The following is an 11,744-nucleotide window of genomic DNA, read 5'->3' as shown; positions in this document are numbered from 1 at the left end:
TTCTCCTCTCTTCGCCTTTTCTCTGTTCTTTTCCTGTGTCCCTGGTTGGTTTATATTTTACACCAAACGAGGGGTTTTCCCTTTCGATCCTGGCTTTCAGTCTTCTGCTTCCTTTTATTTCCATCCTCAACCATTTTTTTGTGAATTTTACATACTTCATTGTCATTCCTTCTCCACCCCATACTAATAAATACATTACTGCTTAAGATGCCAAACATTTACTGCCATTATCTAATTACTTTCGTAATCTCCTGCCCATAAATTACAACTTCCCTGTACAAGGCAAGGGAAAAATTAAAAAGAAAAAAGCAGGAAGAAAAAGAAAAAACAGAGGACAAAGCTTGGGCTCTTGGCTCACCAGGTTCCTTCCATGGTTGGAAAAGGCACCTTGCTCTGCTTTACCTAATCACAGTCTCATGTGTGTAAGGTTTCTTACAAGTAACATGGGAAGCACAAACCTGGATGCATGAAAATTTTATAATAGTAAGATGGAAAGAAAGAATATGAATTTAGTTTCACATAAGGTGGTTGTTTTATCCAGGGACTAGATCCGATCTGGTGGCTTAAATTTTTATTTTTAGTTCCCAAATTTTTTTTGTATCCCCTCTATAAGTATTAAGCTTTAGCTTCTTTCTTTTCACATTTTTATCCAAACAAGATAAAAGGTACAAATTCAATAAATAAATAAGGGTGAACTTTTAAGGGGCCAGAGGTGATTCCCTCCTGTAAATTTTTTTTTAAAAAAATTACTCCTGGTTCTTGAATCACTTATTAAACAAAAACTCCTCCATAGTCGATCCACAGATTGTGCAAGCATCTTTCACCGTTTGTCCAATGGATTTATCCCTTAAATGTCTTCTTTACTAATGGACTTTTCCCTGCAAACAGCTCGATTTATGGTCAATTAGAGGAAAAACAAGTAAGAGATTGTGAAACGTCTACATCCCAGTCATTTCCACCTGACAAGCCAGCCCTCTCGATGCAACAAGCCTTTGGAACCATACTTTGGCTCTTTGTCATTTTTTCAAAATGTTACCAAGACACATCAACTGGGTCTCATTCGTGAACAGTGGAGGAATTACAGGAATTGAATACGAAGATGTTGCCATCACCTGCGTTCTCAACGTCTGATCGCCATTGAAGGACTGAGAAAAGAAAACTAAAGGAAACGGGACTGTTGCGCTGTGTGTGTTTTTTTTTCTTCTTCTTTTTTCCGTTTGCAGAGAAGAAAGTAATCTTTTTCTCTTCTCCGTGTGGTGGAGATTGAGCTCATCCTGCACATCCATCCCTTTCACAAACCCATCGATGGTTACACAGAGAAACGGCTGATGAGGACCCTTTTTAAATTTTGTTTTCCAACCACTTACAGATCCTAAAACAAGCTGACATTAACGCTTTATGCATAACAAATGAATTAAGTTTGCAGAAAACGAACCTTGGACGTCAATTCAGATTATCTGGGCCTTGCCATTTCTTCATTTCTTTTGAGGAAGGACTGAAAATAGTAGGCTTTAGACAGGAACAGAGAGTAAACAAAGACTGAAGGTCGCTTCTGGTGTCAAGAATAAGGCAAAGTAGATACATATAATAAATTAACTTCTTCTGGGTTCCATCATCCAGTTTTGATGGAGACTGTTTCAAGTAAAAAAGGAGTAGTTGGGTCTCATGAACCTCCATTAGTTGCAAAAACATATTAGAACATAGATAAAAAACACCTCCACTAAATCAATCAATTCATGAAATCGTTCCACTGTTGTTAAAGAGGATGGCATTGGGGCTCCAAGTACCAACTTGCTAGTTTATGAACCATTTTAATGGCTATGGGAAATTGGATGATTCACAGAAAAAAACTCTCTTTCTTTCTTTTTCCTGCTTTTCTTCTTCTTCTTCTTTCTGTCGTCTGAGCAGGCAGACGCAAAGGGAAGAAAACAAGAGAAAATAATAGAATGCATTTAAACAAACAAGTAAAAGGCACAGAAGACTAAAATAAACATGATTTTTAACGGAAGAGAGCCTGCGGAAAGGCAGAAGCATCCATTAATGGTGGGTGTGGGGCGCCTTGGCCTTGGTGTGCTAAAGAGGATGCGACAGGGTAGTGGCTCTGCCACTAAGTACTCCCTTTTGGAGTCCAGCCAATTGCCACCAAGTCATGTTTCACTTCCAATAGTTTATGGCAATTTATCAAAGCTGGATCTTATTTGACTAGTTGCAGAAGGATTTCTTCAGTCAGAACCATTTTAATATGGGGTTTGAATTACAGAGCTCGATCTTTGTCACATTTCGATATCAATGTCAATGTAGCACTCGACTAGTCCACTGCATTAAAGCAGAGTGAGAGAATGAAAAACAGAAATTTGGACGGCCTGGAACTAATCGATAGTCGCATTCAAGTTGGTTCATCAAAACTTCTTCGCTTCCATCATGTCATCATCATTCTTGCCAAGACCTTTTTCTTCATCCTCTTCAATGTTTTTCTTCAGCTGCTTGCTTCTGGTTTTTATTCTTTCTGGGTACAGCAGGATCCCAAACAACCATTTACGATACCGGACCGACACTTCGTTTTATTAAAAAAGAAACCTTCCTCTTCTGGCAAAGTAATTTGATTCTTCAGATCCAAAGGGATTTACGAAGCTGACAATTGCTGTACTGACATCTCTGGGATAACAGCTGCGATCGTCTGAAGAAATTGATTCCCTAAAGCAAACATTCATTGTGAACAGTTGGATGCTGTAAAATCTACTGTTTTAGAGTGACTGGAAATGGCAAAGATCCGTCTCTCTGTTTCCATGTCTTGCAGAAGCAGAACATAATAAAGATAAAAATCACCGTTTAGAAACTGTGTTTTCCACATTGCGTTATTGATTTCAAATGTAGAAACAGAAGAACTCCGTTGAAAACCAAAGTGAAAGCTCAACGCCTCCACCATTCTTCGGTCTTCACGATTTCACACTATTGTCCGCCATTACGATATCATACGTCTGAAGTCTAGGAACACTGATTTGGGAATTCAGCAATCCATTCTTGCCATTTTGGATCCTCCACAATTTTTCTTGTCAATTCATCAAATAAATAAAATAATTTAAATAACAAATTTAAAGCAACATAAAGACGAGGGCCACTGGTTTCTTCCATTTCTGCTCGAACTCGTTAGCCACTACTGTCACTTTCGGCGTCGCCCACCGAGTTCGAAACCTTTAATGCCTCTGATCGACCTAACTGTTAATTCAACGTCGCTATTATGATCGAAGAAGAAGAGGGTCACTGGATTCTTCCAAACTAAAGAAGCAAACAAGGCCGAATTTTCAAGAAATCAACGGACGGCAGAACGTCTGAATTATTCTGATGCTGTCTGAAAGAATAAGCATCCGAAAACGTCCAACAATTGATTTAAATTTGCATAGAAATTTCCGGTAAATATAGAAGAATATAGAATGGTTCTAGCCACATACACAAAATTTGATCGGTTACCGAAAAAAGAGTACACAAAATTAAAGAAAACCGCAAAATTGGATATTCTTCTCTCTTCTACATATACTGGTACTGTTTATTGAACAGAGCAAATTAATTGCCAAAGAAATCCCATCGGAACACCCCCCGCAGAAACTACGCTAATGAGAAAAGCGACGGGAACAAATACGTTTAGGTAATATCAATAAAAGAATTATCTTCTTGATCGTCGGTCACCTCCGGCGATTTTCATAATCGGAAGAAGGCTGAATTTCCGTACGGTTTTCATCCAGTGTACGCAGGGGAGACTCCTTTCTCTGCAAACCCAATTTGCACAGGATCGACCTCATTGTTCTCCCATTCCGATCATTCAGAGGAACTGCCGCATCTGCATGGTCTGTTTCATCATCCGACTGTCCTTTCAAAGAAATATTTTCCTTCTCGCTCTTGTTTGATTTGGCGCTATATTCCTGTCGATGCCGCAATGCGGTCTTGCGATTCTTGCCCATCAAATCTTGGAAACCCAGAGCTGGACTGCGGAGGAGCGCCTCGTGACCGGCCGTCTCGGTGAGGACGACAGCGCCGATATTGAGAATACCGTCGAATCGACTGGAGAGGCAGCGGATTTGTAATGCAGAGAAAGACGGTACGCCGGGGGAGACGAGATGGCTGCCGAGGAGGAAACGAACGGTCCCGATGAGGGTATCACGGACATAGCCAACGAAATAGATCTCCACGGAGACGGCTGAAGATTCGGAGGCGAGAAATTGCGGGGTCACTCGGAAGATGAACTTGTCGTTCCAAGTGGGGTTTTCGAATCCGACCTGATCGACGCGTGTTCGGAGTTTAGCGGAGGGGTCGACCCATGCGACGGCGTAGGTTTGCAGGCGGCGGAGGTTTGTTGCTCCCGGCTTCGTCAGGTTCTGCGCGGAGATCAGGTTGATCTCCAGGAGTCGGAAATCCATGCGATCAGGTTCTCTCAATCAAACAACGAGGATGATCGTTTGAAGGAAAGGTCTAGTCTCACAGAGGCAGAGATTCTTCGAAGGAGAAGAGTGAAGAACCAAGAAACCAGGAGCAGAGGAGAAATTCTTTCAAGCGCGGGGTGAATTTGAATTCATTGAAAAGGACCCGAGAAAAGGAAGAATCCCAAAGTTAACAGCTAGCGGTAAATACCACGTTGGTGCACACTGCACGCGAGTCGAAAGCAAGCCGAACGAGCCGACGCATTAGATTGGCTCCCGCAAAAACTCGCCATGGGTTTAATGTCTAGAGATCTCTCTCTAATTTCGCCTGGTCGGCTGGGTGTGATCTTGCCGGCCCATCCATTTAAATGGATCGCGCACAGTTGTTCCGCTGAGAGGAAAGCCAGTTTCAGTCGCCTGATTCAACAAAAGCAATGAATCCATCCGGGACAAGCGATTGCCATGTCGTGAAGGATTCCGAGTCCCACCTCCCAACTGCAACAATCACTGGTGCTTCTCTGCGACTCTCTTAATATTTTTCTGAAAAAAGGAAAGATCACGACTGCATCGTTTGGCGATTTCGGGTAAGCAATCGGATTACGTTTAAGTTAATAACCGAATAGTTGATCACTAATCAAAACCAAATTACAAGTTTTCTTGCTTGTTTTCGTTGCTGACCGAGCACTTGTTTCCTGCTCATGGATTATTTGGTGAAACTGATCAGAACCCATTTGGCTAGATTGTTTACTCAACTGGGATGCATCTGATCATGCTTAAAAAGGGCCATATTATATAATTAGACTTGACTAATCGGCTTAGGTCGATGAAGGTTTGTTAACTTGATTCCCTTATTAAAGAAGGAATTATTATCATTTGTAGTAGGTATCAAGCGAAACCAGATCAGATGGACTATCAAAAAGAAAAAATAGTGGAAGTTTTCTGCTTTTCTGAGTGCAAGAAAAGGTATCCATGGACGGAACAGTTGTGACAGATACCTTGAAAGTCAAGATTAAAGCTTCGAAAAGCAAGCTTTTAACTGGTTTAACTATTCATTTTGCAGTAATTAGCAGGCTTACATAATGGGTGTGCAGTCAGGAGGAGTATCCATCTCTGCATTCTTCGAATCAGCCATTAATCCTTCCTCAGGGGATCAATGAAGGGGAGAAGACTCTCTCTCGTCTTCCTGTTCTTCTTCTTCTTCTTCTTCTTCGTCATCCTCCTCTCCTCCTCGTCAGCCCACCCACACAAAAGAATTCTGCGCCACGAACCCTGCAACCACTTGGTTCTCTACTTCCATGACATCGTCTACAATGGAAAGAACGCTGCAAATGCAACTTCAGCCATTGTAGGGATGCCGGAGTGGGGGAATAGGACCATTTTAGCAGGGCTGAACCATTTCGGCGACATGGTCGTGTTCGATGACCCCATTACAGTAGACAATAATCTGCATTCCCCTCCGGTGGGTCGTGCTCAGGGTTTCTACTTCTACGATAGGAAGGAGATTTTCACCTCATGGCTGGGCTTCTCTTTCGTTCTTAACTCTACTGACCACAAAGGGACTATAAACTTCGCCGGAGCAGACCCATTGATGAACAAGACCAGAGACATCTCCGTCATCGGAGGGACCGGAGATTTCTTCATGACTCGGGGTGTTGCCACCATCATGACCGATGCCTTCGAGGGGGAAGTCTACTTCCGGCTTCAAGTGGATATTAAGCTCTACGAATGTTATTGAAGTGGACGAGTCAATCGTAACTAGAGTTGAACGACATTTCATCTGGTTGTTCTGTTTTCGTTTTTTTCTTCAAATTGTGTAATGGGATGGGACTGATCACCCCAGCTTGTCTCTGTAATCTCCTTTTCAAGTCAAATAAATTATGGATCAAATGAACTTTTTAGACCATCCTTTTGAAGACATAGTGACACCCCTGTGCATTATTGCCTTGCTGAGCAACTGTGCCAGGCTCCCGCCCCTCTCCACCCACCCGACCAGATAAAGCAAGCAGCAGCTTCCTCCTGTTAAATCAGATGAAGCAAAGCAGCAGCAGCATCCTGTTACACTACGGGCTCAGATAATATTGTTAGATCAGGTGAGGATGGCTTTATATCCTCATAAAAATCGAACAAAAGTCTGCTATTTGAAAAGACCCAGAACATGTTACATCTAATCATGCTGGTTTTCACATCAATCTCCGCTGTGCTGTACTGAAAGATTAATGGCGGGTTTTCTTACAAGAGAGTGGCTGATGGGTTCATCCAATTCATTTTGTCTCATCGTATTATATGAAACTCATATTTTGCATTATGTATAAATTACGACTGATTGCTTGAAATTTAATGAGATAAGAATAATTTACAAGTGATCGGGAAGCAGAAGAAACAACACGGAGTCACTGAATCAGCAAGGAGGTTGGTACAATGGCATCAACATCGAAAATATATTTAGACGTTGACCCGAAGTAATTTTTCTGTCTTCTCAATCAGTTCTGGAATCTATGCTTACAGTTTTCAAACTAATCGTTCACATTCCATTATCACCCTTCCAGAGAAAAAACAGAAGAATATTGCATCTAGTGAAAAATAAGAAAATTTTCATGTTTATTACTTAGAAATGAGGCCTCTATGATCGACTGATCATTATAGACCGGAACCAACTCGATTGTTTTAACCTAAACTCTTTTTCTTAGTCAATAGTTGCATGTCACTGATCCATCTGCTCTCCATCGCCAGATTAAAATAAAATAAAACGGAAGAAAACAGCTATGTTGCGTGAAGAAATCATGTTAAAATGTAGTTTAATCAGCTGAAGGTGTCCCACTGCATCTAATCCAAGCTGTGGTAGACTAATACAGGAGCGAAGGAAGAAAAATATCAGTATAATAATTAACTACTCGTTTGGTTCAGACGTCACGGCGGTTTCCGGTGGCTGTGTCGCGAAGGGCAATTTGGACTTGTCTTCTCCAACCGATCAACAAACTCTCTTCGTGACGTATATCTCACACCATTGATACTTACAGTACGAGCAGAAGAGCCAGAAAGGGAGGTTAGGGTTTCTCTCTAGATTCAAAGCTCAAAATGTTGAGCGGAGCGGTGATAGACAGATCGCACCAACCAAAACTACTCTGCGTGTGCTTACATTTGAGCCCCTTTGGCTGCAAAAAGAAATTATGAAATGAGCTCCCATGGCCGTCCGTCGCGACTGAAGTGAATGACAAGGATAACGCCGTCTACTTTCCCAATTCCCACCATGATCCTAGGCTCTTAGGTTTTTTTATTTTTAATCAACTTCCGTTGAGATAGACGATTACGTCAAACTAGTTAAGGAATAGTTCTACATGGATTAGTGAGTATAAAGATATTGAGTTTATTAGTTGGAAAAAAGACTTTTTAAGTTAACTAGTCATTTTGGGATAGGACTAGGATCCATCTTTACACTATATAAGTATATGCATTATACACATTGAAACACTACTCGAATGTATATATGGTACAAATTTCACTTGAGTTTTAGATTAATGGTGTAATCAGTATATAAATCAAGCAAAATAGAGCTATTCGTATACTATTTTGTATTATAATCTACCAGATAAATATTTGTTCATTTTGTGTACTATTTTTATATCGATTACTGTTAAATAAACAGAATAACAATATAATCGACTATAAAACCTATGTAAAAATATGAAAAAATATTAAAATACCAAAAACACTTAAAACACCTAAAAAATGTAAAAAACATAAAAATTAGTTATTTTTGCGCTTTGTATCACCTAAACAAAGAAAAATATTAAAATAAACTTAAAAAATTACAAACACAATAGATTTAAGTTTCGAGCACCTTGCATATAAAGTTTCAAGTACCTTACATGAGATTTTCAAATTGGTAAGAAATAGAAGAACAAGAGGTGGTGGTGAGGTCGAAATGTGAGGGAAGGAGAAAATTTGGGTTTAGGGTTCCTCGAGAGAAGGGGGAAGTTGGAGAGTAAATCGAAGGGGAGAACTCAAAAGAGTTGTGGCATAGAAAAAAGACCACTTATAGTCTCATATGAAAATACCAAAATACCTTTAACTAATTAGATAATCAAGTAATTGGATACCCAATAGATGTGCCACATATTTGTTCCAACTAATAAACAATAATTGGGTAAGGTCGATGGAATGCCTAAATACTAATCAGAATACACAAATCATTCTATAACCATTCCATACAATAAACGACAGATGAAAAATCGAGTAATCGAGTAAGATTGAAAAATTACTCAATTTTGGATACCAAGATTTTGTTTAGATTGAAAAATTTTTAGTTCTTGCTCCTAAGTATTCTACAACGAATGTAATCCATATCTACCCTCTCAAACAAAGAAACTCTTGTTACTAGAATGAGGTTGGGCAAGGTTTTTTTTTATATAAATTTTAGATGTATTATTAGATGAACAAAGCAACACAACATTGCAAGAATCCTTATAACCACACTCCAACCAAGGTTTAACTACAACTTTAGACCCTCTACCTTAATAGAGAGGAAAATTATGTTGCATGCCTCTTCTTTTGGCTTGTTAATGTACCTTCTTTCCTTGTCGACCATATGTAGTCTTCCTCGGCCACTACAACTTCTCTATTGTATCACACCTTTTGTCCCATGCTAGAATTGCCTCCAAGTTCAAAGGCGCGAAGCAAAGCATAATCTAATTTTTGGCCTATTAGATATTTAGACTATAACAATGAGACCATTAAATTGGTATCGATACCAAAATGGTATGACAATTGGCAAGTGTAAAAAAATTGGTAGCTAAACAATACACTTTTTTATTTTTTAACTGGTTGGAACTTTGTTTGATGCATAGGCTGAAAAAAATGTAATGCACTATTATAAAAGAAAATAAAAAAATAATTGTCATGTAATTCACTTTTTAGGTTATATTTGTATGTAGTGATTACTTGTTTATGTTGAAAATATAATAACTAAACCTTAAGACTAATAAAATCTATAAATATGTTAATGGATACTACATTCTCAATAACACACATCAATCCTCTATATAGCAAAACTAATACAAAGTAAATTATTACATAAATAAATAATTTATTATTAAACTAAAATGGCCAATTAATGAATTGAAATATTTAAATTGACTACAAGGAAATCATATGGCAATATTAGTGCAAGGAAATTGATTTAAAAATATGTAAGCATGAATTAGTATTTACAATTAATTAGAAAAGTAGCAATTTGGACCAAAGCAAAATTTGGACATTCAATCCATATTAAACTCCACGACCATTTTGCTTTTCCACCCTCATCCTCACCCATGTCCACCAATGTGAGTCTGCAAAACTCTTGCAATTTCTCCCTCCACCCACACCCTCTTCTACGTCCTCCCCAACAACCTCTTTGTCCTCCTCTTCCATTGTCTTTCACTAAAATGTTGAACTCTACAACTCTAGTACTAGTCTTCTATCTATTTTTTTGTCTAATTCTAGTGTTTATGTGCTTACTTTATATCAACTTCTCTCTGATGGGCATTCAAACAAGAGAAAAGAAACCATTGGTTTAGTTAATTATAGCAATGAGATAATTAAACCAAAACAATTTATCAAATATTTATTTTAACAATATTTTAATTATGACTATTAAAACACTAATTTAATATAGTAATTATAAAATGAATATATTGAATAAATAAATAATATTTTATAAATAAATAATATGAATTATTATTTTTATGACGCTGGATTAAAATAATAAGTCATTTGAGTGAAGAATAAAAAGAAAAAAGGGGTCAAGCTTTTGCCCCATCAAGTGCCATTCAACACGCTCAAGTTTCTCATCTCTCTTCTTCTTCTATTTCACACTTATCTTCATGTTATCAAAGCAAGTGCTCAAGTGTGGTCTTTCACCCTAGATTATCCATGTATAGTAGGAGTCATAAAAAAGAGCTTGAAGGGCAGAATTCGAAAAGATTGTTACACATGGAAAAATGAGTAAAAATATCTTGGATTTATTAGTGAAAAAAAAAAAGGTTTTTAACTTAGTTAATTATTTTGGGATGGGCCTTAGATCCAACTTTCACTATAGAACTATGATGGTCTTGATTCAGAGTTTGTTAAGCACTTCTCTAATATCTCCACTCTCCAAGAAAGGGGGTTTTAGGATTTATTATTGATTGAAAGTTGAGGTTAAATTTTTTTCAAATTTTTATTGTTTTATAACTATTGGATTGATCGTTTGCACTGCAATTGAGTAGTTATACGTTTAATTAGTGCCCCAACAGGGTTCTACCTTGGGATTTCCTAATTGAAGTGTATGCAAGGTCCCAATCCTACGTCTCGTGTCGTCATCTATAGGAAGGCTGATGTCATGTAATTTTTGAAAAAAAATCACTTGTTTAGGGTATCAATTGGTCTTATTGAGATTGGAATATTTTCTTCAAAACTAATTGTTGAAGTGAAACGCACACTGCAAGCACATGTATAGTTTTGTGTTTGCTATCTGTCATTGTTGTGTTGGAGAGTCCAGAAAGGAAAGAATATTATTATCACTAAGGAGAAGTTGAATGGTCAAAATTATTTGAGTTTGTCCAAGTCCAGTACTAATTTATCTCAATGTTAATGCAAAATCTAAATATTTTGATGATTTCAGTTATTCTACTTGAGTGTATATCCTACATGAGAAGATTGAAGTATTTAATATGTTTTTTAAAAAAAATTAATGAAATAAAGACATAATTTGATGCATCTTTTTATATTTTTCATACTAAAAATGAGCCAGAGTTTATGATAAAAAAAATTGATTGTTTTTGTCAAACTCATAGGATAATTCACCAAATTCGATATTGGATAAAAAGTGTGAGAAACCCATTTTCTAGTAAACGGTTCAAATTCATTTGTCTATATGATTCACATGTGTTCACTCCACAATAAAATGTAGTAGAGAAAAAAAATTGGCATCTTCTGGAAGTTGCGCGTACTATGCTACTTCACATCCATCTCCAAAAACCTTACTAGGGTGATGTGATACTTATTGCACACTTTCTCGTTAACAGGATGTCTTCATTTGTACTTGGAGGAAAAAATCTTCTCCAAATACTGCAACCTAAAGCTACCTTATTTACTCTCTATCCTCGTACCTTTGGATGTGTGTTTTTTATACATATGTTTGGTTCATATGTTGATAAATTGTCTCTTGAGTTGTTAAATATGTGGTTTTTTGTTATTCTCGTACATAGAATGGATGTATATGATTGTCCTTGTGCTAGAAAAGCATTTGTATTTGTGATTTGACATTCTTTGATAATGCCTCGTTCTTCTTTGGATTAGACAACATGTCCACAC

At 37.8% G+C, this 11,744-nt stretch overlaps 2 protein-coding genes across 2 annotated transcripts; one reads left to right on the top strand and one right to left on the bottom strand.

Moving 5' to 3' along the window:
* Positions 1-3,413: 3,413 nt before the first annotated feature.
* LOC137959992 (uncharacterized) lies at positions 3,414-4,552 on the bottom strand. Its single transcript, XM_068807434.1, has one exon. The coding sequence runs from the start codon at positions 4,410-4,412 to the stop codon at positions 3,681-3,683; it is 732 nt and encodes a 243-aa protein (XP_068663535.1). The 5' UTR covers positions 4,413-4,552; the 3' UTR covers positions 3,414-3,680.
* Positions 4,553-5,482: 930 nt separating this feature from the next.
* Positions 5,483-6,223, top strand: LOC137959387 (dirigent protein-like). Its single transcript, XM_068806784.1, has one exon. It carries the CDS (start codon positions 5,566-5,568, stop codon positions 6,145-6,147), a length of 582 nt encoding a protein of 193 aa, XP_068662885.1. The 5' UTR covers positions 5,483-5,565; the 3' UTR covers positions 6,148-6,223.
* The last annotated feature ends 5,521 nt before the right edge of the window (positions 6,224-11,744 follow it).

This window comes from Aristolochia californica, unplaced genomic scaffold, assembly GCF_029961685.1.
Source record: "Aristolochia californica isolate CCGP_79_NKW_82.1479 unplaced genomic scaffold, dmAriCali1.0.hap1 SCAF_1, whole genome shotgun sequence".
NCBI classification, from domain to species: domain Eukaryota; kingdom Viridiplantae; phylum Streptophyta; class Magnoliopsida; order Piperales; family Aristolochiaceae; genus Aristolochia; species Aristolochia californica.
The sequence above is the reverse complement of the archived record's forward strand: the minus strand, read 5'-3'. Positions and strand labels throughout refer to the sequence as shown.

Bases quoted from the DNA above. Each gene is read 5' to 3' on its own strand.
- LOC137959992 (XM_068807434.1), bottom strand. From the start codon at position 4,412: ATGGATTTCCGACTCCTGGAGATCAACCTGATCTCCGCGCAGAACCTG.
- LOC137959387 (XM_068806784.1), top strand. From the start codon at position 5,566: ATGAAGGGGAGAAGACTCTCTCTCGTCTTCCTGTTCTTCTTCTTCTTC.